General features: G+C 40.0%; 1 protein-coding gene across 5 annotated transcripts in view; it reads left to right on the top strand.

The window, feature by feature from the left end:
- The window catches only part of LOC127420916 (disabled homolog 2-interacting protein-like), a 189,964-nt gene that overhangs the window by 71,218 nt on the left and 92,964 nt on the right, over positions 1 to 25,782 (top strand). For 3 of the 5 annotated variants that reach the window (XM_051663547.1, XM_051663536.1, XM_051663529.1), the window contains exon 3: positions 3,063 to 3,181. The exons of 1 other annotated variant lie outside the window; for it this stretch is intronic. In XM_051663547.1, the coding sequence (XP_051519507.1) occupies positions 3,063 to 3,181 (119 nt within the window). Of the gene's footprint in view, positions 1 to 3,062; positions 3,182 to 19,364; positions 19,526 to 25,782 lie in introns of those variants that run through there. One more of the 5 variants, XM_051663564.1, reaches the window with a different exon arrangement.

Below are 25,782 nucleotides of genomic sequence, written 5' to 3'. Positions count from 1 at the left end.
AACAGTTCCGGCAACGACGATTTTGTCCAATCACAACACAGAACTGTTTGCTGACCTCATTTTCTGTGGTTTACAATAAAGTTGTATTCTGCCAAATATAAGATGATATTACAATTTACTACATTTTTAAAGAGAGGGGTAATGAATTACTTAAAGCTATGGTGTGTAATTCAGAGAGGCTAGAAGTTAGCAAGATAGCTTTGAAAGCATAGAGCCCGCCCTCGCTTCAAAGGTGTCTCCAAAGCCACGTTTCCTCTATCACACATGAACACACACACAGATCAGAGTCTAAGCGCCAGGAGGAGAGACTTGTTGGCGGAATCGATCGCAACGGTTTCAGATTACCTCATGTAAAAAAACAAGTTTCATTTTACACCGGAGCTGCTGTTAGTGTTGAGATAATTTGTAAATGTATACAAACTACATGAACTAAATACTTAATTACATTAACTAAATATATAAAAAACAAATCAAACCATGTAATTACCTGTCCAAAAGAAAAACAGCAACCATGGCGTAATTTTTCAGACCCTTTGAATCCCGCAGTTGCCTCCAGCATGGAAAAGCAACGCCAATATTAATTCTGCTTTTAGTACGCTCTTGATCCAGACATTTTTCCATTGTAGAAGTTTCTAACACTGTCTTTCTTTTTTTGTTTTTACTGGTGGTTCGCCTTCCATTCTCGCGCTCGCTCTGCACAGCGTCAAGGAACCCGCGCTGACGACGTGTGATTGTCTGTGCGAACAAGTTGCGTGGCGGTGTGCAAATATAGATTGACAGACAGGAAGGACATCCTATCCTTACATTCGGACCGAATGCAATGATTGGTCGATCATTTTTTTAGATCTGTCCCTTCCACAGAAGATACATGTGTGTGTATATATATATATATATATATATATATATATATATATATATATATTATTTATTTTTTTACATTTAGACCACTTAAATTGTTGATTGCTATCAGGATGTGAAGAGACTTTCAACCAGTATAACAAAAAATGTTTCTGGAAAAGATTGCACACCTTAGCTTTAACAGTTTGACATTATTAAATTATTTGAATCAAAATATCCTTTATTATTTTATTCCCGGTGGGTGTTTCTGTGTGTGTATGATAGAGTGTAGAAATTAAAATATCCCTGTCCAAATATATTTTTATACCATAAGTCCAGGTTTGGTCAAATGCAGATGTTAAGCTGCTGTTTTTGGTTAAATGCAATGTCTTTGTTGATGTGGAACTTAAATAAATTTACCATGCATTTAATGTTAGAAAATGGAAAATTACTGTTAAGTTGCAGTTGTCGTATTTTTTTATTACACTGTATTGGAAGTAATTTTATAGAACAGTTCTGTAAAATTGATTTTCATTAGGTTTTATAATGTGTTTATTACTTAAAATTTACAGCAAACATGCGTAAAAAACAAAAAATCTGTGTTTTTAAATAAATGCGCACAGAGCAGGAAAAATGTAAAAAAAAAAAAACAATTTATTGGTCAGTGTTTTTACATTGATATCTACTAAATTAACACTCAAAACCGTAATAATTTTTTTACAGTCGTGTTGTAAAACGGTGGATAGGTTACATTGGTAGGTTATAATTTAAAGTTACAGACTTTGACTGTACTTTTACAGCAGATTTATTGAAAAACTTGGTTTTTCTGTATTTTACAGGTATATTTTCTTATAATGAAAAAGACAGAAAAAATCTGTAATTATTTACGGAAAATGTCAGTAAACATTGTGCTTTTCTCTGGTGGTAGAGTGATTTTTATTGCGTAGAGCATATTGCAAAGAGTTTTGTGAATAAAGCACAATCTATAATGAGCCTAACTTAGAGGCGTGTTTGCGCAGAAAGGAATGGTAATGACTTATTTAAATACTGAAGACACAGCGCTATTTCAGCGCTGCTTATGCCTGCTTAAACTAGATTGCGAGGGGTTAGTGAATAAGAATACGTTTTAATGGTGAAATTCCATGCACAAAATGCCGCAATTGATTAGTGATTTTGTCCCATGTGTGGGAAAAGGACAAGAACAAGGGATAGTTCTGTACTGTTTTTGTCTCCCAGTAGCTCAACAGGTAGAGCATGTTTCTGGCAATATCAACCCACCAAGGTCATGGGTTCGATTTCCAGTGAAAATGCATGCTGATTGAATGAATACCATGAATACATTTTAAGTCGCTTTGGATAAGTGTTGTCATCCATGACCTGTTTGACAGACTTGTTCGATAGTTGCTTATTAACATGGCTTAACATTGCATACCATGACTGAACAATTGACCCTCCATAGTTTATTTTTTCAGATCTCCTGCAGTATTTTCACAATTTGTGTTATGTTTAAACGGTGGGATTGTTTATTATTCTGATGTCTTCTTATCATTGTCTCTATCGGTCCTTCTCGGTACGCTGAAACACTCTGACTGATTGCTCTGTGATTAAGAGATGTCTGTGTGTGTGATGATTTGCATATATTGTGAAAAGTAATCAGTAGGGGGCTTTAATTATGTAGAATATGCAGATGTGTTAATTGGTAGGTCTACTTTCTGTTTGTTTACTAACACTTGTGCTAGTGCCTGATGCTATCTATGCTATCTGCTATCTCACCTCTGTTTTGCACTCAAAACTCCTTCCTCACCTTCTCTCTCTCACTCACACATTCTTTTATATTCTTTCATATTCTCGCTCTACTATACTAGCTTCACAGTAAGAATCATACTTTGTCCTTGACTCTCAAATCCTTGTCTTATGGTACCTCTCTTTCCCCTTGTCTTTCTCTCTTTCTTTTTTCTCTTTCTCACTTTATGCCTCCCTTTCCCCATGCCCTTGATGCCAACCTGCTGTCTCCATGGTAACTGCTGCCTAAAGGAAGTTGAGTCTTGAGCCGCAAAATGTGACAGGTGCTTTAACAGAAATAGGGTGAATAAAGTGGGAGAGTTACCAAGTGAATGAATGTATTAGATGGTGGTGAAAGATCAATATGAAATGAGTAACAGAGGAAATTAATTTTCGTTTGCCTGTAATTATTCTGATGTCTCTCTCTTTCATTCTCACATTAGGGGTTTTTGAGTCGCAGGTTAAAGGGCTCTATAAAGCGCACTAAGAGTCAGCCTAAACTGGACAGGAACAGCAGTTTCAGACACATCCTTCCAGGCTTCAGACCTGTAGACAACGACAGGTAAACAACAGTTAATTTACTCAAGCCTTTATTTAACCACTGCGCAGGTCTTTACAGTAAGGATTTCTTTTTTTGTTGTTGTTGTTTTTTTATTATTTTTTTTATTGCCCTGCCAACATTGTTTCATTAAAAGTGCACTCTTTTTATTTTTTCCTCATTAAAAAAGTTTAACTCCTAAAAACATGATTGTAATTTTGCAATATATATAGGAAATCATGACCACTCACATTAAAATGAAGACTCCAGTCATATCAGTAACCTTATAAAAGCTGTTTATTCTACAGTACATGGAGAGGTTCCGCATGTTAGAATCACATGACCAGGCGAATACTACTCTCTTAATCTCAGAAATTGTCCTGTTATTTGACACTTTCACTCACTGATTAAAGTAATCATGGCTTATTATGAATACTACATATCTACAATGGCATCTGAAACTAAAAACTATCGATTTTAAATTATGCTGTATCCAAGCCGCTAGGTGTCAAATCAAATCAAATCAAATCACTTTTATTGTCACACAGCCATATACACAAGTGCAATGGTGTGTGAAATCAACAGTCGTGACAGTGATGAGACATATACCAATTTACAATAACATCAAATTAACACAGCACAATTTAAAATCTAATATACACATAATTACACACAACAATATACAAATAATAACATACACTTTACAGTATACAATACACACAATATTAAATAAAAATAAAAAGTATATATAGAATGTACAGTAGGTTGTATTGTACTGACATTCAGGCTGTTGGTTGATAGTAATTAATTCTATTTATTTATCACACATATACAGTGAAATTTATTTATTTTTTTCACATATCCCAGCTAAGCTGGGGTCAGCCATGATACAGCACCCCTGGAGTGGTTAGGGTCAAGGGCCTTGCTCAAGGGCCCAACAGTGGCATCTTGGTGGTGCTGGGGCTTGAACCCCTGACCTTCTGATCAGTAACCCAGAGCCTTAACTGCTGAGCCACCACTGCCCCAAGTTAACAACAAGTAAGTTGTTAAGAGAGAATATGATATAATAATATAATAATTTATGACAGTCCGGTGTCGTAGACCTACGAGATATAAGAGTAAGATTAATAAAGTGTATTTTACTGATGTATTTTGATCGTGGGAGATCAAGAGTTCAAAAGTCTGATTGCTTGGGGGAAGAAGCTATCATGGAGTCGGCTGGTGCGGGTCCTGATGCTGCGATACCGCCTGCCTGATGGTAGCAGTGAGAACAGCCCATGGCTCGGGTGGCTGGAGTTTCTGATGATCTTCCGAGCTTTCTTCACACACCGCCTGGTATATATGTCCTGGAGGGAGGGAAGCTCACCTCCGATGATGTGTCTGGCAGTTCACACCACCCTTTGCAGTGCTTTGCGGTTGTGGGCTGTGCAATTGCCGCACCAGGCGGAGATGCAGCCAGTCAGGATGCTCTCTACAGTGCAGGTGTAGAACCGTGTGAGGATGTGGTGGTTCATTCCAAACTTCCTCAGCCGTCTCAGGAAGAAGAGGCGCTGATGAGCCTTCTTCACAACGACTTCAGTGTGGATGGACCATGTGAGTTCCTCAGTGATGTGGACACCCAGGAACTTGAAGCTGCTGACTCTCTCCACTGGTGCTCCATTGATGGTGATGGGGTTGTGTTCTCTGTCTTTTCTTCTGAAGTCCACCACAAGCTCCTTTGTCTTACTGACGTTGAGGGAGAGGTTGTGCTCCTGACACCAGTGTGTCAGAGTGTGCACCTCCTCTCTGTAGGCTGTTTCATCATTGTCAGTGATCAGACCTACCACCGTCGTGTCATCAGCAAACTTAATGATGGCATTGGAGCTATGTGTTGCCACACAGTCATGTGTGTACAAGGAATACAAGAGTGGGCTGAGAACACAGCCCTGTGGGGCTCCAGTATTGAGGGTCAGTGATGAGGAGATGTTGCTGCCTATTCTAACCATCTGGCGTCTGCTTGACAGGAAGTCCAGGATCCAGCTGCACAGCGAGCTGTTTAAGCCCAGAGCCCGGAGTTTCTCATCTAGCTTGGAGGGCACTATGGTGTTGAATGCTGAGCTGTAGTCTACAAACAGCATTCTCACATAAGTGTTCTTATTTCCAGGTGGGAGAGAGCAGTGTGTATTGTAGATGCAATGGCATCATCAGTGGAGCGGTTGTTACGGTAAGCAAACTGCAATGGTCTAGAGAGAGAGGCAGCACAGAGCAGATGTAATCTCTGATTAGTCTCTCAAAGCATTTGCTGATGATGGGGGTCAGAGCAACAGGACACCAGTCATTTAAGCAAGTTATTTTTGATTGCTTTGGAACAGGCACAATGGTGGATGTTTTAAAGCATGTGGGGACTACAGACAAAGAGAGGGAAAGGTTGAAAATGTCTGTAAAAACACCAGCCAGCTGGTTCGCGCACGCTCTGATGATACGGCCAGGAATGCCGTCTGGGCCCGCGGCTTTGCGGATATTCACCCGTCGGAAGCATCGGGTTACATCCACTACAGAGACGGAGAGTGAACTAACCTCTGTAGCTTCAGCCGCGAGAGCTTTCTCCGCGAGGGTGGTGTTATTTCCCTCAAAACGAGCATAAAATGTATTTAGCTCATCCGGGAGAGAGGCAGCGGTGTTCATGGCGGAGTTTTTATTCCCTTTAAAGTCCGTGATGATGTTTATTCCCTGCCACATGCTTCTAGAGTTGGTGGTGTTAAACTGTCCTTCAATCTTGTTCCTGTACTGGCGTTTTGCTGTTCTGTTCGGAGGGCATAACTGGCTTGTTTATGCTCCTCCGCGTTCCCGGAATTGAAAGCGGAGGTCCACACATTCAGTGGTGTACCCAGGACATTTTTACTGGGGTGGCCAAGATGGGGCGCAGACCTAGTGTGGGGTGGCGATACCGGGAGAACCTTTGTGAATGGCACATGATCAAAATGTGTAAATATCGCATTGCTTTGCTTCAACATCTACACATATAGAATAAATGAATTCTTAAACTCATGTTAGCATTCACTGAATTGTTTGTATTCAATATCAGACTGTTGTTTTGACATTTGACAGTTTTCTATTCCTGTTCTATTTCAACCTATTACAGTTTCTGGGAATCTCTGGTTATTTTAACATAACATCCATTTTTAAATCAGTAATTGTTTAGGAAAAGTCAGTTACACGTTTTTAAGAGCTATTCTCATTGTAAAAAATGAATCTGCATATAACATTAGGTATAGTGTATAATCATATAAAGATACAAGTACAGGTGATAACTGATTGAGGCGCAATACAATCAATCATTCAATCAATTATTCATTCATTTATTAGCTATAACTGCACTGTCCAGCAGAAATATTGTTAAACTAGGTACAAATCAGTGTGTGAAATTGGCTACGAGGGCTTATAGGTGTCTGTCTGGAAACCCCAAAATTGCAGATTGAGCTCTGAATACAGTAAAAAACAAAACTTACAGTGTCTACACAGGTTTATTTTCCACATGTTCTGATAGCTTCAATTACTTTGAATATTACCAAATAAAATAGTTAGTTAAATCATTTGCATCATTTAAGTGCAATTTGCCCTGCCACTGCATATTTATAATGTCAAATAAGGTATAAAAACTTTGAAGATTTTATTGGTCTGACTGACCAGTAATACACATAAAGAGCTCATAAATAACTCATGTAAAGACTTAAAGTACAGTCACAGCACAAACATACAGGTTAGCCATATATATAACTTCAGCTATTGAACATATACATCTGTAAAACGCTTTACACACCTCCGTCATTAAATCAGAAAACATGGCATTTAATATTTCATGTCAATATAAAGATAACATTTTGAATGTGGTGTAGGGTCTAGCTTACTCTTTAACCTAGCTACTGTAACAATGAAAAAATGTTTTCACATTCACATGGAAATTCGGGATAAATTAAACGTTAGATTAGATGAACATACCTCTCAAATAACAGCTTTCTTTTTGACCACAAATCGACGTCGTCAACTCATTGGAAGTTGGAGGTAGACACTAGCTCGTGTCAGCTTCGTGCTTCTGACTGACCATTATACTCCAGACCTGGCGCCCGCTGCCCGCGACCTGCAGCACCTGCCTGGCCACCCGCGGCCTGCCCCTCCCCCACTGATCAAAGATCAGCTCACACAGCTTCAGTCCCCCCACTACTATAATGGTCAGAAATATAAAACTGACCCTGGGTCAGTGTGGCTCTAAATCAACAAATGACCTGAGATGTCATCTTTGATTGACAGGTGTTTCTATTGGTTCTTCATTCTTGTGTTGATGAACATGATGAACTACCAATCAGTTCTGGGGTGGCCACAGAGTGGCCAATGAGATTTCAGGGGTGGCCCAGGCCACCACAGGCCACCCCCTAAAATCGCCACTGCACACATTAAGTGCTGCGCGAACATCGCTATTTATCCATGGCTTCTGGTTCGGATAGATCCGTGTTGTTCTGGTCGGAACAACGTCCTCCACGCACTTTTTGATGAAACACATTACGCTATCAGCGTAAAGCTCGATGTCATCAGTAGAGGCGGACCGGAACATCTCCCAGTCCGTGTGATCAAAACAGTCCTGTAGCGTAGTGTCTGATTGGTCTGACCAGCACTGGATCGTTCTGAGGATGGGTGCTTCCTGTTTCAGTTTCTGCCTGTAAGCGGGCAGAAGCAGAATGGAAGAGTGGTCCGATTTGCCAAATGGTGGGCGGGGGAGGGATTTGTAGCCATCCCGGAAGGGAGAGTAGCAATGGTCCAAAATCCGGTCCCCTCGTGTGTTGAAACTAATGTGCTGGTGGTATTTTAGTGCGACTGATTTGAAACTGGCTTTATTAAAGTCCCCGGTCACAATGAACGCGGCCTCAGGGTGCGCGGTTTCCTGCTCACTTATACTCCCATACAGTTCCTTGAGTGCCCGGTCTGTGTCGGCTTGTGGGGGGATGTACACAGCTGTGATAATGACCGCTGTGAATTCCCTCGGTAGCCAGAATGGTCGACACAGAAGCATGAGAAATTCCAGATCAGGAGAGCACAAAGACTTGATAGAATGCACGTTCCTCTGATCACACCAGTATTTGTTGATCATAAAACATACACCACCACCTCTGCTTTTACCTGAGAGGTCTTTCGCTCTGTCCGCTCGGTGCAAGGAGAACCCCGTGGGTTCAATGGCTGAGTCTGGAATCTCCTCAGACATCCAAGTTTCTGTTAGACAGATAATGCAGCAGTCCCTCGTCTCTCGTTGGAAAGAGATCCGCGCTTTCAGCTCGCAGAGCTTGTTATCCAGAGACTGAACATTTGCCAGTAGAATACTGGGTAGCAGGGGTCGATTTGCGCGGCGTCTTACTCTGATGAGAACGCCGGCTCTGTTTCCCCTTTTCCTCCTGCGTTTCCACGTCCGGACTGCCCAGACAAAGGGCTCCGCTTGCATGTTTGTAAACAGTGGGTCAGCATTGAGGAATTTGAAGTCCGGTTTACGGTGTGAAATTGCTGATCCAATGTCCAAAAGTGTTTGTCTGTCGTAGACAATAAGGCAGACAACATCCAAGACAAAAAACATAAGAATTGTGAACAAAACAAACAAAACACTTCCATGTTGTGTCGGAGCTCGCAACGCAGCAGCCATACTCGGCGCCATCTTGAGTCCAATGTTGTGTCAGTGACATTTAAAGGTGTCAGTGTAAGTCCAATGTTACACAAAGACAAATGACTGAGTGCACCTTTAAATGTTTTTTTTTTCTCCCCTTTTCTCCCCAATGTGGAATGCCCAATTCCCAATGCGCTCTAAGTCCTCGTGGTGGCGTAGTGACTCGCCTCAATCCGGGTGGCGGAGGACGTATCTCAGTTGCGTCTGAGACTTCAATCCGCGCATCTTATCATGTGGCTTGTTGAGCGCGTTACCTCGGAGGCATAGCGCGTGTGGAGGCTTCACAATGTTCTCCGTGGCATCCATTCACAACTCACCACGCGCCCCACTGAGAGCGAGAACCACACATTATAGCAACCACGAGGAGGTTACTCTTGTGACTCTTCCCTCCCTAGCAACCGGGCCAATTTGGTTGCTTAGGAGATCTGGTTGGAGTCACTCAGCATGCCTTGGATTCGAACTCGTGACTCCAGGGGTGGTAGGCACCTTTAAATCTTAAAGCTGAAGTGTATTATGTGACTAGCACCACCAAATAAAATAGCAAAAATAATCACGGTTTTCAAACTGATTCCAGAAAACTCCCCCAATCCTCCATTGGTTGTATAAACATATAGTCCCACCCTAAACTAATATCGTTGGTTGAGCCAATGTTGCTATGTCAGGCTTGATGGGCCACTCAAACAAACAGAGGAATGTTTGACAATGCCACAGTATTAAACTTTTGGGTGAAATCAACCTACAAATGGCTTTCTTATAATTGACTCTGCATTTAAAATTTTGTAATAAAAAATAAAAAAATAAAAAAATTAAATTAAATTTAAAATTAAAATCCACACATCAAATTTAGGTTTTCTTTACCAACAAAAAATGACCAGCGGCCATTCTGTTAAGCCCTGCTAATGAGAATTGTAACTATGCTGACTTCAGATTTCATGTTTTCAATTGTTACTGTAGCCAAAAGTGAAAAAAAAAAAAAAAAAAAAAACCTTGTTTTGACCTAGTAGTTTATAAACTTTATAGACTGAATAGGGAGGTGTCTCTGTATAGATGTGTTTGCATTCCATTGGCATGTTTTTATAATATAACTCTATGTATAAATTTGTGATTTTGCATTTCCTTGTGTCCGTACTGCATAATTTGTCACACAGTCGACAATTACTGTGTGAAAGTGTGTGTCTGTTTGGCAGACTGGTTATTGAGGTCACTTTTGACATGCCTTTCTTGTCAGTGAAAAGCGACAGAGCTTTGCAGTCCAATCTGTCATCTGCCTCTTTTTCTGAGATGCTCTTTCATGCATCCTTCTCCTTCCCTTATCCCATAAATAACCCTCACTTTAAACAGACTGCAGCTGTGCTCTGCTCTTCAGCTTCTCCTCATTTTTATGCAAATTTCTGCTTCCAAAAGTTTTGCAAGGATTTTGTTTAACCACAAATTGATACTCTTACCGTGATGTGCAATTTGCAGAAAAGTGACAGTTGTTGTGGTAAAACTAGAGATATATTGACATGTTTCTTCCTATTTATTTTGTTTGATTTTAAAATTGAAATTAAATTGTTAATTAAAATGAACAATTAAAGTAAAAATTAACTTTTTTGAAATTAAAAAGTTGAGGTATTGTGAGATGAGAGGAAAGATGAGTGTTTGTCTGAAAGTCAGAGTGAAAGTCTGAAGGGGGCATGAATTTCTGCAGCATTGATTTATGTGGCCAAGATTGGTGTGAGAAATTATTCTATTTGCCCTCAAAGTAAACAAATATTTGCCTGCATTTGACTCAGAAACACTGGCTCCAGCACATATTGGATGTTTCAATAGTATTGAGAATGTAACCAGTCTGACAGAGATGTTCTTAGCACCTCTGGATAGATAAATACACAATATATGGCCAAAAGTATGTTGACACCCCATTCTAATTAACGAGTTTGGTTGCTCCATTCGTTCCAGTGAAGACAAATCATAATTCTACTCCATACAATAGCATTCTCGGGTATTGTGTGCTTCCAACTTTGAGAGCCTTTTCTATTCCAGCATGACAATGCCTCTGTGCACAAAGCCAGGTCCATAAAGAAATGGTTTACTGTGTCTTGTGTGTTAGAACTTGACTGGCCTGCACAAAGCCCAGACCTGAATCTGAATTGCAATGCCAAGTGTTAGCCAGGCCCCAACACCCAACATCAGGTCCTAACCTTACTAGCTGTGCTTCCACTATCAGGTCAAATGAGGGCATGCTAGTGCGTGTCAGGTCCAGTTGCCTTCCCACTGTCACTTCTGGGGCTTCATTGTGGCTTCCCTGGGGCCAAAGGCCAATAGTCTTTGGCCCGCCGATTACCCTTGGGCCAAAAAAGGCCAAGTGGGATTGAGGCAGGGTCAATGTCAAAGGCCGAGTTTCGGTGAGACAGGTCAGAGTTTTCAGCACCAAGATACTCATTTCCAAATCTTTCATTTCCAGCTAACCAAAATAGATCAATGGAGAATGGAGAATCATCAGTACTGGTCAGTAGACTAAATCAGGGCTCTTTTGAATATTTGGGCTGATGAAAATGTGCAACGTCAGATCCACATGGCATCTGCCGAACGAAGATGTAATTAAGTATATTTTGCTGAACTTGCCAAATTGTGTATCCAGCGCACAACGGTACAGATTCAGATTTGCGTGCACATTACAAATCCCTGTTCATTTCGAAGGCTAGCTAGTCTCCAGAGTCTGATACCTCAGCTTGAGTTTCCCTCTTGTTTGTGAAATGGGCAGGGCCTAATGGGGAAGGCAGATCGATTCTGGTCTTGGGGCTCGAGGTTCCGAGGCTATTGGCCCAGGCTGACCAGTTGATGGCTCTGGGTCGCACTGGCCCAATAGTGGAAAAGTGGCTAATGATGCTCTTGTGTCCAAAAATCAGTGGAACAGTGGAAGCTGTTATTGCAGCAAAGGAGGTTTTGATGCCTATGGTTTTGAAATTAAATTTTAATCAGGCACATATGGTGTCCACAAACCTTTGGCCACACAGTGTACATATTAACACATGCATTACATTGTAATGCTTTCTAAATGTTATTATTGTTGCTCGTGTGTGGTTTTTGGATGCTGCTCTGGTAGGGTTCTGCCACAGATCTGCAAAGGGCTTGTCAAAGGACTGATAAGAGTCTTGCAATACCATAATGAATCTTAACCACAGGAATACTGCCAATTTAAAATGCCATTTTGTCACACACAACTTGTGTTCAAAGTGATTTGCTCAATTCTGAAAAATATAATTAATAATAATAATAAAAAAATACTGGGAACATTGTTGTGTGTTGGTTGTATTTGGATGTTCTGATTTCATTAAAGGTCTAAAACTCCTGGCCTAGTGTGAGAAGCACTATGGACAGAAAAGCAGATGGAAAAATAAATCCATCATGTATCAGTATGTATCAGTCTTTTTAAGAAAGAGCTCCACTGTTCAACATAATCAACTTATTCATCATATTATTATTATGAAGTTTATTACTCTGTGGGATGCACTAGCTTTACTGTTTAAGCTGGTCAACATGTTAAAACAGTGTTTTGGAACATAGTTAACCTCTAATCAGCTCAGGCGGACCTTAGCCCCACCAACGACCAAATTGGACCAGCTCGAAATCATGAAAAAACAACAGGTTTTATCAGGATTTTCCAGTTGGGACCAGTATTCCTCTAATCACAAAAAGCACAAATTTAGTGAAAGAAATCCAGGAGTCACTTACTTCTTTCTATTTATAATTTTGGCCCTTAAACAGCCCCAGTTTGTACTTTATTTGCGCTCTGTGTAAGATTTGGCATTTCCCTCACTAATCTGGGCATTAGCTGGCAGCATTTCCCCAGTTTAACTTTAGCCATTAGCTTATTTTACCTTACATCTGCCGCATTAACATTGACTACTAACCTAAACCTACGGCCTGAGCTGCTTATCTATTCTTTACCCAAATTAGATTATATGTGTGGATGCTGCTAATTCCAAAAGCATCTCATTTAATTGGATTAAGTGTAGTAATTGTCTGTGCTTGCTTGTTTGACTAGAGCATTGACTACGAATGGCTGTATTTGTACAGATAGAGGGATGAGTACTCTGGACTTCTGTGGTGCCAAATGGATTTTTGTTGAAATTCTGTGTCCGATGCCCCGGCTGATGTGAGTGGAGCTGTTTTGATGTGCACTTGAGGTTTTCGCTCTATCCCCCAACCCCCCCCCTCCATCTATCTCTTCTGCATTATTATGTTCAAATGTCTGAAAATGACTCTGCATTTTGTGTTACCAGACGGTCTGAATGTGACTTCTATTAGAAAGAATAAAGAACTCTTAATAGAGAACAACTCTGCTTTTAAAAGCAATGGATTTGCAGATGTGGATATGTGATCAGTGTTTGTATGTGTGTGTGTGTGTGTGTGTGTGTGTGTGTGTGTGTGTGTGTAAAATGATACTTAGTGTTTATTTTTGTGTGTAAGAGTGGGCATACAGTATATGTGTTTCTCTTTTTGCTTGCATGAGAGTGTGTGTAGTACACACACATTTTTCTCTGCACCAGTTTTGTAGAATGCCAATATGTAGATGACATTTACAGTAGGTTTATTAGCTTCAGTCTGATCTCACTATTTTTTTGATGCACAACACCTTCCATCCCTTTCTTTGTCTCTTTCTTTCCATCTTCTTCTCTCTAATGTTCATCCACTATGTACTCAGAGGTTTAGTTTGTGCTGTTTGTCTGTCTTCCTGGCACAGATGGCACTTAGAGACTTAGGAAACATGATACCAGCCACAAGCTGAACCATTTACTAAGAAACCAGGCTGCTCTGGAGGAGGGGATTATCAGTCAGAGTAAACTGTAAACTGAGATTTCAAATTAAATCAGTGAGAAACAATAGACGTTTTTCAAAAATGTCTATCAAGGGGCTGTATTCTACAATTTTTTAGCATTTTATTTTTGTCCCTGAAGTCGGCTTATGATATTAGCCAAAGCTGCACCAAAAATAGTCATAATTGAGTTTTTAATGAGTTTCGACCCATAGAATGAAAAATGCTGTTTTGCTGTTGTAAAATAATTCTATTTGTAAATGACATTTAAATGTTATGATAAGATAACCTCCAAGATGCTGAATACTGAATAGGCCAAATGTAAATGGTTAGGATGTCATCACCATGATGATTTCTTTGTATGGCTATAAATGCTTTGTAATTGCAGCTTAGTTTTCATAAATGATCTGTGGAGGATGGACTGGGAATGGATCTTTGCATTGTGAAAGTTAAAGTACAGTATGTCTACAAGGTACTGTGTATCAACCTCCTGTATTTCTGAAGAACAAAATAAATCATATTTTACATAATATGTTACCTTGAAAGTAATATGAATTATAAATGCACATTTTACAGATAGAAGAGTGTGAGTTTGTGCATGGTGGGAAGCATAAAGTTAACTGACAGTGGTCACAAATAGACAAGTAAACAAAATAGGAGCAAAATGTATTATGCTTTCAGGTACCTCATAGAATCTAATGTCTTTACAGGGTCAAATCTAAATTAAAAGCATTTGAACATTTGTGTCAATTTTACCTCCTCTCATTTTATTGTTCTATAACACATCTCTCCTTTCTCTCCCTCCCGAGCAAGAGAGAGGTGATGTTGTCAAGGTAACTGTCATATCGGGAAAAACATCTCAGCATTGCTTTATTGCTTAGTAAATTTAATTTGATAAAAGAGGAACTAATTCCTGAGGATAAAGTTTAAAGATTGAGCTAGAGCCACTTTTAATCAAACTGTCAAAGTCGATATGTGTTTTTTGTGATGAGTGATTTTAATAAGGCCTCTAAGTTGTCCACTGGGTCTATTTGGACTAGAAAATCTGTGCATTCTTTATTAGAAGTGCAAGCAATACCCCAACTCATTACATAATTGTGATGCCTCATTACAAAAAGTGCACTCAAGATGGCGCCGAGTATGGCTGCTGCATTGTGAGCTCCGACCCAATGTTGCAGTTTTTTGTTTGTTTTGTCTACAGTTCTTATGTTTTTTGTCTTGGATGTTGTCTGCCTTATTGTCTACGATAGACAAACACTTTTGGACATTGGTTCTGCAATAGCACACCGAAAACTGGACTTTAAATACCTCAATGCCGACCCGCTGTTTACAAACATGACAGCGGAGCCCTTTGTCTGGGCAGCCCGGCCGTGGAAAAGGGGAAGGAGAGCCGGCATTCTCATCAGACTAAGACGTCACGCAAATCAACCCCCGCTATTCTACTGGCAAATGTTCAGTCCCTGGACAACAAGCTCTGCGAGCTGAGAGCGCGGATCTCTTTCCAACGAGAGACGAGGGATTATCTGCTTGGAAACTTGGATGTCTGCGGAGATTCCAGACTCAGCCATCGAACCCATTGGGTTCTCCGTGCACCGAGCGGATAGAGTGAAAGACCTCTCAGGTAAAAGCAGAGGTGGTGGTGTATGTTTAATGATCAAAAAATCCTGGTGTGATCAGAAGAACGTACATTCTATCAAGTCTTTCTGCTCTCCTGATCTGGAATTTCTCATGCTTCTGTGTCAACCATTCTGGCTACCGAGGGAATTCACAGCGGTCATTATCACAGCTGTGTACATCCCGCCACAAGCCGACACAGACCCCCATCATCAGCAAATGCTTTGAGAGACTACTCAGAGATTACATCTGCTCTGTGCTGCCCGCCTCAATGGACTCACTGCAGTGTGCATACCACAACAACCGCTCCACTGATGATGCCATTGCATCTACAATACACACTGCTCTCTCCCACCTGGAAAAAAGGGACACATATGTGAGAATGCTGTTTGTAGACTACAGCTCAGCAATCAACACTATAGTGCCCTCCAAGCATGATGAGAAACTCCGGGCTCTGGGCTTAAATAGCTCGCTGTGCAGCTGGATCCTGGACTTCCTGTCAAGCAGACGCCAGGTGGTTAGAATGGGCAGCAACATCTCATCATCACTGACCCTCAACACCGGAGCCCCGCAGGGCTGTGTTCTCAGCCCACTCCTGTATTCCCTGTACACACATGACTGTGTGGCAACACACAGCTCCAATGCCATCATTAAGTTTGCTGATGATATGACGGTGGTAGGTCTGATCACTGACAATGATGAAACAGCCTACAGAGAGGAGGTGCACACTCTGACACGCTGGTGTTAGGAGCACAACCTCTCCCTCAACGTCAGCAAGACCAAGGAGCTTGTGGTGGACTTCAGGAGAAAAGACAGAGAACACAACCCCATCACAATGAATGGAGCACTGGTGGAGAGAGTCAGCAGCTTCAAGTTCCTTGCTGTCCACATCACTGAGGAACTCACATGGTCCGTCCACTCTGAGGCCATTGTGAAGAAGACTCACCAGTGCCTCTTCTTCCTGAGACGGCTGAGGAAGTTTGGAATGAACCACCACATCCTCACACATCCTGACTGGCTGCATCACTGCCTGGTACGGCAACAGCACTGCCCTCAACCGCAAAGCCCTGCAAAGGGTGGTGCGAACTGCCAGACACATCATCAGAGGTGAGCTTCCCTCCCTCCAGGACATATATACCAGGCGGTGTGTGAAAAAAGCTCAGAGGATCATCAGAGACTCCAGCCACCCGAGCCATGGACTGCTCTCACTGCTACCATCAGGCAGGCGGTATCGCAGCATCAGGACCCGCACCAGCCAACTCCATGACAGCTTCTTCCCTCAAGCAATCAGACTTTTGAACTCTTGATCTCTCACGATCAATATACATCAGCACTGCACTTTATTAATCTTACACTGGACTGTCATAAATTATATTCTTTCTTAACAACACACTGGCAACTGACTATCAGCCGACAGCCTGAATGTCAATACAGCACATACAACCTACTGTATATTTTATATATACTAATTTTTTGTATACTGTGTATTCTATGTTGTGTGTATGTGTATTCTATATTGTGTGCATTGTATACTGTACATTGTATATTATTATTTGTATATTGTTTTGTGTGTAAATATGTGTATATTATATATGTAAATTGTGTTGTGTAAATCTGATGTTTATTGTAAATTTGTATATGTCTCATCACTGTCATGACTGCTATGTTGCTCGGAACTGCACGCAAGACTTTCACCCACTGTTGCACTTGTGTATATGGTTGAGTGACAATAAAGGGATTTGATTTGATAATTTTTAACTGTATAAGCATGTAATGCACTGTTGGCATGGGGCTTTATGTAGCTTACTGTAGATTTTGAAATTGCTTAAATTTGACTCCGAAAAATATACTTCTTTTGCTGTCAAAATGCATTTATTTCCTTCTTAGGAAATAAAACAAAACAAAATGTACGATAATGCTTTATTAAAAAATTTCAAACAAAGCCTTCCACAGTATAAAGATAGAAATGCACTAAAATAGCACCAATTCAAGTAACATTAAATGTTTCCCAAAGTCTAAGTGGGAAGGTGGCTAATTGAGTCCCCATAGGTTGCATATTCATTATTAATCTGCAAGCAGGCTGTGGCTATCCACTTTGGAAACAATGGAATTCACATGATTCACGTCAGAGGGTCAAGCACCGATTTGAACTCCACATGAAAAGCGCTGCAGACTGAATCGGTCATATCATAGGAATAGTAAGAGTAGAATCGTAGTATGCCATCCCAAAAGCAACCAGTGTCTTGTTCTGCTTTTAGCACTGACAATGCCCACATAATGATACTTCATCCGAATTGTCATCATTAGCTGATGCTTCGAAAGCTCAGCAGCAATGGGTACATAGTTGAAATTATATGAACTTTGAGCAGAGCGTCAAAAGACCCTCCACAGGAGAACTTCAACATGCTGTGCTGTGGTCCGTCATCAGTGCCATACAGTATATCATATTTGTTTTGTAGGTGATGGGTAAGATTTGACATCCTTCTGTGGTAAAATTCCAATTTACAAAGGATGCAAAGTACTTAATTTTTGTCCCATCTGGTTTGTTTTGTTAGAGGTCCTTTTTCCATCACTTGATCATTGGCACAGAATCGCTGTTGTGTTTTTCTGGTGTGTACGTCAGTGCAAAGTCATGTGAGTTTGAGAGGAATGAGGGTGAGTAAATAATGACAGATTTTTTAGTTTAAAACAACTCGATTGGACTGAACAGATTTAGTGAATGGATGATTTCTTCCACAGTATTTTAGACAAGCACCATTTTTACCGACAATAATTGTGCAACTTCATTTTTCAAAGATGCAAATATTTTTGGAAGTTGCTTTTAAAATCCACATGACTCAAAAATCGGAGGGAGTACATGCCTACTAAGTTTGAATGGACAGTCCTGACTGTTTTCATGAAGTCTGCATTTTAATTGCGTGTTATTGTATTATTTATGTTCTATATTCTTCAAATTAATAAGAATTGGAAAAACCTGGTGCACTGTTTAAGAGCAGGTTCAGACCTGCTGTGAACATTCAGACAGTTTGCATACTGATTCCTGAGCATAAGTCTGGAAGATGGGTATTTAGACACTCTGAAATTACCAACAATATTTAGCATAAGAAAAGTTTGCTTTGGTGGATTATATGCTGTGTACTTTGTCACAGCCATCTGTGAGTATTGATTCGAGATGAAAGGCAGACATCCGACTAAGACATGAATATGAGATTCACATGTGCTTTTGTTTGTGAAAGTGTCTAAAATCATTGATTAAATTGAAATTTATATATACTTTATTGTCCCCGAAGGTATTTGTCTTGATCTAACAGTGCTGTACACATAGAAAACAGCAAGGCATTGTCAACATCGTTATATTTATGAGAGCAGTAACTTGATAGGTGAAGTTTATCAAGACAAACGATGCTGGCTTTAAAAAACCTCTCCTGACCATTTCAAATAGTTTTAAAAGCTTTAAGTTTCAAGTTTTTCCAGGCCCAACGGCCAGACAGACAGACAGACATATAGATAGATAGATGGATGGATGGGTGGGTGGGTCGAGTGATCGATCAATCATCGATCGATAGATAGATAGACCGATAGACAGATCGATCGATCGTTGAAAAGTCCTGAGTCAGAACAATTTGAAGGTCTGTGGTGAGTTTGGTGGCAATAGCTTGAAAGCTCTTAGAGGAGTTACAATTGGAAATTTTGGTCTTGGTTTGGGAATTCTGGAAAAACCCTAACCCAAGTTTGAAGAATACACATATATTGATTTTTTCAAACAAACATAATACCGTGTAAATCATAAAACAAATACAAATAAAAAATACAAATAAAAATACATTAAAATACATTATGCTAACACACACAAACACCGTCAGAAAGAGTGCACGGGAGAAAGAGATACAGAAAGGAAGTAGGACACTGAAAATAATTTTAGTGAAAAGGGACATAGAGTGACTGATAGAGCACAAGAGGGCAGTAGAGAGAGAGAGAGAGAAAGAGCATGGGGTGGGAAGAGGGAGTAAAAGAAAGGGAGACAGAGAGAACAAGAGAGAGTTTTTTCTCTGCTCCGCCTTTCTCAGAAAAGAACCGGGAGCAGCATGAGTGTGAGAGAGCGAGAAAGAAGCAGAGAGCGGGAAGCACTCAGCAGCTGAAAGGGGAAAATGAAGCTGTAAGAGAGCTGGCCAGTAGATCACTTCGTCTCTGTTCCTACCTCCAGAGTTCTGTCCTCTCCTCTCCATCCTGTCTGCTGTTTGACTGCTGCATTTAATTCACATGATGACCGGTGAGTGCTCTGTTGACACGATCCGCCTGCCTCATTTCTGATGCATCTTTGGCTTTGACTGTCTAGATGTTATTCTCTTTGTAAACAAATGTAATGTGATAATGAAAACAGAAGTCTCACATACACTTACTGTTTACAGTACATGCAGTGATCTGTGACCGTTACGCAGTGTATGTGTTTTTAATTGTTCTAAATATTGTGTTTGTGAAAGAGTGGGATATTCTGGTGAGGGGAAGATTGTCAGGTCCCTGTATGTGAATTGTGACAGAGGATGTTGGTCACATTAGATGTTATGGGTCATTGGACTCATATGGGGTCACTTTGGCCAGCTACTGCTTCTGCATCTGCCTTAGGACTGTGGGCTATTTAAATGGCAGCATCTTATTAAACTAACAGAGAGTTAAATTTAAACTTTATTCCATCTGGATGGTGTGATTGACAGATCACTAGTCACTTCTTGTGGTAAGAAATGATTTGCTGTAGGATATCTATTTTGCCAGAGCAGACTGTCAGTCATTTTCTGGTTGTTCTTGTTTTTGTTGTTGTTATTTTGATGTTTGCTGTGCATGCTGGGGCTCTTACCTGCTGTCATTGATGGCATGAGGTTATGAACTTTTCTCAGCCTGTCATCTTGTGTTTGAGCATATGTGTCTGTTTCACTCTGTAATTACATTTCAGTTGAACAGATGCTCTCATTCATAACACCGAATCTGTCTGTTTCTCACACGTACACACAGACTCGTCTTCAAACTCATCGCCCTCCATGCATTTATAGATTTGGAGCTTTATTAATGATTAATTAGATTCTCTTTGAAACATCAGCATACCATAAATCTGAAACATACCAATTGGAATTCCCCGATTTCAAAATCCCAAGAAAAAGGTAAGTCTTGTATAGTTTTGTAAAAGTATTTTACACTGTAGTAAGTGAATCTGTGCAGTAAGTACCTTAATGACTTTTATTGGTGTAACCTAATGTTCCCAGGTTGACTGTCATATTAAATCATATTTTGACTCAAATAAAACATGTTAAATTGATAGTTCACCCAAAAATGAAAGTTCTTTCATCATTTTCACACCCTCATTTTGTTCAAATTCCATATTTTATATATATTGTTTGACAGAATGACAGACTCAGTCAACATTCAATTTCATGGTTTGGGAAAAGGATGCCATGAAAGCGGATGGTAACTGAGACTAACATTCTGCCTAATATCTTCTTTTGTGTTCAACGGATGAGATATGGGTTTGAAGCAACATGAGGGTGAGTAAATGATGAAAGAATTGTTTTATTTTTGTCTGAACTATTCCTTTAATTTAGAACATTAAGCACATTTTAGGTTAAAATAGCATGATAGACACATAGCAAGTATCTGGAAAAATAAGGAAGAAGCAAATGTTTAAGGAAAGCCAAAATTATTTATTTGACTAACACCTCCAAACTAAGGAGAAGAGAGAGAAATAGAATGAGAGAGAAAGAGAAAAGGATACTGTGAAAATGAGTCTCTTCAGTACCAGCTGTTGTTTGACATCTCTTCAGTTTTACTGCAATGGCAAATTAAAGACGTATAATGTGATAAAAACAGGATAAAGTATGTTTTCTAAACTCGCAATAGACTGCAAATCAACACTATCTCTCTTTCCCTCTCTCTCTCTCTCTCTCTCTCTCTCTTTCTCTCGTTCGTTTTCTCTCTGTCCCTCTGTAATTGCACTGTCATGACCAATCTTTCTCGTCTATTGATTTGTTGTGCGCTACTGGGGTGTGTCTACTCCTCTGGTCTCCTGGAACACAACGAGGGTGGTAGGGCATCTTCTCCTCAGGAGAGGGTCACCCTCAGAATGTTCACCGCACGTCTGACCTGACCAGAGTGTCTGAAAAGAGAATGCTTAAACAAAAGAGGACAGAGAGAGAGAAAGAAAGTGGGTAGCACCACACCAGCATCTCAATAGGACAGAAATGCTTTGTTGATGAGAGAGGTCAACGGAGAATGGCCAGACTGATTTGAGTTGACAGAAAGACTACGGTAACTCTGATAACTACTTTGTATAATTGTAGTGAGCAGAATAGCATCTCAGAATGCACAGCACATTGAACCTTGAGGTGGATGGGCTACAACAGCAGAAGACCATGTCGGGCACATTATTAGGACCATATTGTTCCTCATAAAGTGCTCAGTGAGTGTAATTAGTAGGAGATGACAAAATCATAAGAAACCGTATGATAGGAAACTAGCCAATAATTGTATGTCTGTATCTGATTGGTTTACAATTTCACCATCTCATACATAATAATATGTGTTGTCTTGAAACTATGTTGCAGCTAGGGCTGGGCGATAAAGCGATCTCGATATTTACAGTGATAAAAAAAACTCCACGATATCGATGATAAGCTTTTGAGTAATTTTCGATACTTAGTCTGTGTTCTACTTTTAGACGATCAGGTGTGCTAAAAACGCAAACAGTTTGGCTTTCTTATGGTACGTTTCCACTGGCGCGTGTTGAGCAAAGGTGAGCAAGCACTTTCAATTCCTTCCTATGGAAGCCAAGTGCCATGCATAATTCCGCATCTGTGGAAACGCTGCCTCAGACTGTATGAAGTTGCTTATGTCCCCGCTACGCCAGTCACCGCGTTCTGCAAGACATCATGACGACGGTTGCGTCCTCTCATCGTCTCTAGTGAGCAGCGTGACAAAACAACAGTGCTGTGTATAGCAGACCTGATCTTTCTGCACTGTATTCTTGAATATTTTTCTCTAGCACTGAAGAAGCTTAATTTATGCCCTGTCCTGCTCTGCATGCATTGTCCCTTTTATCCGCATGTGAGTAGACATGAGGCGCCACATAAGTTATCATGGTTCCAGAGTACCTTTAGACCATAACATTTTTTCTTTCTAAATTTATTTTTATTAATCAGCATGTTACAAGCCTTTTTAAAAAAAAATTTATTCATATATACACAACAAAGAAAAACCCAACACATATACAACGAATCAACATTTCACATTCAAACCCCACTAATATCCCTACCCATTCACCAACCCCCCTGACCCCCAACGAACACTCCTGAGGTCCCACATAATAACACACACACACAACCAAAAAAATACACAAAAAAATAAAATAAAATAAATAAATAAATAAAATAAACATACATTACCAGTCAAATGTTTTGAAACACTTACTCCTTCTTTATTATATTTTTTTCCTTCACATTTTAGAATAATAGTAAAGTCATCAAAACTATGGAATAACATAAATGGAACTATGGGAATTATGTTGTGACTAAACAAAATCCAAAATAAATCAAAACTGTGTTATATTTTAGCATCTTCAATGTAGTCATCCTTTGCCTAGATTTTGAAGACATGTACACTTGACATTTTCTCAACCAACTTCTTGAGGTATCACCCTGGGATGCTTTTTAAACAGTATTGAAGGAGTTCCCATATATGTTGGGCACTTATTGGCTGCTTTTCTTTATTATTTGGTCCAAGTCATCAATTTCAAAAACTTTTTTTTTTAAATTAAATGAAATTTATAATAAAATAAATTAATATGGTGGCACAATAATATTTTTTGTCTACAAAACTAATTTCAAACATTTAAGCATATGCCTTTAGATCAAAAGATTTTTAAGATCATGAGAAACATTTCAGTCAAGTGTTTCAAAAGTTTTGACCGGTAGTGCACATAATTAAACTAAACTAAACTAAACTCCACATCCCCTCTCCGAGAGTCACCCAAAAATGCCAAATAATTGCCCCATTTCCTAACAAGTAAGTCCAAAAACCCCAGCCTTCTTCTTGCCACCTGCTCGACAGCAGCCACCATCCCCATTTCCAAACACCACTCCGAAAATGAGGGTGCTCCATCCGACTTCCATCCCCTTAAAATAATTTGTCTGCCAATCATGAGATTGGTCAGAGCCCAATTTCTTATATGATTATCCCCCAAATTTATGACCGCCCCATCACCCAAAATAAAGTAAAATTTGAGTGCCCAAAACATCACACATACTACTCTGAACTTTCAACCAAAATTATTGGATCTTAACACACCCCCAAAAAACATGGATTGTGTCAGCAGGTGGGTGTGTCTTTAAGACCAAGCCTATGCAATCTAGAGGGGGTCCAATAGAATATGTAATATCTTGAATTGCATAAGGCGCACCCTTGCATCTCTAGATGCAGACTTGACATTTTTTAGAATCTTAGCCCACACTTCCTCCTCCAATACCAAGTTTAGATCTTTCTCCCATAATCTCTTGATAAAAGTTAAAGTTCCATCCCCCAGACTCTGAATTTACAGGGAGTAATACACTGATGCCTCATAACCTTTTCCAAAAGCAGTAATCACCTCTCCCAGAGTATCTGCCGCTTTAGGGGTGTGTGAGCTACTCCCAAAAATAGTACAGAGCAGGTGACGCAGCTGTAAATACATATAGAACTACCTATAGTGTTGAACCAAATTTTCAAAAGATCTCAACAGTCCACTCTCATATAGGTCACCGAGTGTAGTAACTCCCCTCACAATCCACTCTGACCAGCAGAAAGGGGACCTTTCAATATATAATTTAGGGTTCAGCTCGAGGCAACATTTAAATAAATGTCCGAATTAAACACTCTGGACACTTTTGTCCATACCGAGTGCAAATGCGAGATAACGGGGTGTGACTTAACTTCTCCGGTTAGTTTAATTGAAAGGCTTTGTAATGGCAAAATAGGGGCAAGAACTTCTTGTTCAATACAAAACCAGGGAGAGGCTCTCTCAGGTGGAAGCGACCAATGAGCCAAATGTCTGAGACCGAATGCATAATAATAAAACAATATGTTGGGTAGGCTTAGCCCACCTTTGTCATTCGGCCTATGTAACTTATTAAAATGTAATCTGGGACATTTACCATTCCAAATGAAGGACATTGCTATACTGTCAAATTGCCTGAAATAAGAGAGGGGGACATCTACAGGGAGAGATTGTAACAAGTAGTTAAATTTTGGAATACAATTCATTTTAATAACATTAACCTTCCCAATCAAAGATAAATGTAATAAAGCCCACCTGCCCACATTGCTCGAAAACCTATTTATTAAGGGGTCAAAATTAACTCTTACTAAATCAGACAAATTTTCAGGGAATAAAATGCCTAAATACTTAATGCTCTGTTTAGGCCACTGGAAGGCGCCTGGCTGGAAAGCCTTTACTGGGCAGTACGCTGTCAGAGCCAACGCTTCGGATTTAGACCAATTGACTCTGTATCCTGAGAACTTAGAAAAGGAATGAATAATTCTGTGGAGGCAAGGCATAGATCTATTAGGGTCAGAGACAAATAATAAAATATCATCTGCATAAAGCAAAAGCTTATGTGCCCTACCTTCCACCACCACCCCTGGAAAATCATCCTTTCTTATCGCGGCTGCTAATGGTTCCAGGGCAAGACAGAACAATAAAGGGGAAAGAGAGCAACCCTGCCGGGTGCCCCTATCCACAGTAAAATAATCTGAAATTAATCCATTTGTTTGTACTGCTGCTACCGGGTGTCTATAAAGTAACTTAATTCATCCAATAAAAGTATTCCCGAACCTGTATATTTCCAAAATCTTAAAAAGATAATCCCATTCTACCATATCAAACACCTTTTCAGCGCCAAGTGAGATGGCAGCAACCGGAGTCTGATCATTCGCCACTGACCACATGATATTGATGAAACGCCTAATGTTATCAGAAGAGCTGTGTCCCCGAATAAACCCCACCTGATCTATATGTATAAGAGATGTCATAACTTTACTTAATCGGTTAGCCAGAATTTTTGACAATATTTTTACTTCTAGCTGGATCAGGGAAATTGGATGGTAACTCGTACACTCACTTGGATGTTTGTCCTTTTTAAGAATCAGACTGATCCGGGCTTGTGTCATGGTTGACGGAAGCTTTCCATTCTTCAATGATTCCATATAAACTTCAAACAAAAGTGGAGCCAGTTCTGTAGCATAAGATCTAAAAAATTCAGTGGAAAAGCCATCTGGCCCCGGAGCCTTGCCTGTAGGCAAGGCCTTAATTACCTCGCTGAGCTCCTCCAAGTTTATCTCAGAATCAAGATAATTTTTTTGCTTAGTCATCAGTTTAGGGAGTTCTAATGGTTCCACAAAGTTTCTAATATCTTCATCGGTAGACTAAGATTTGGAACTGTAAAGATCAAGATAGAAATCTTTAAAAGCATTATTAATATCAATGGCTGAGGTAAAAATTTCACCACCAGC

The sequence above is a fragment of the Myxocyprinus asiaticus genome, chromosome 3 (assembly GCF_019703515.2).
Source record: "Myxocyprinus asiaticus isolate MX2 ecotype Aquarium Trade chromosome 3, UBuf_Myxa_2, whole genome shotgun sequence".
NCBI classification, from domain to species: domain Eukaryota; kingdom Metazoa; phylum Chordata; class Actinopteri; order Cypriniformes; family Catostomidae; genus Myxocyprinus; species Myxocyprinus asiaticus.
This window is presented reverse-complemented; position numbering and strand designations above follow the sequence as displayed.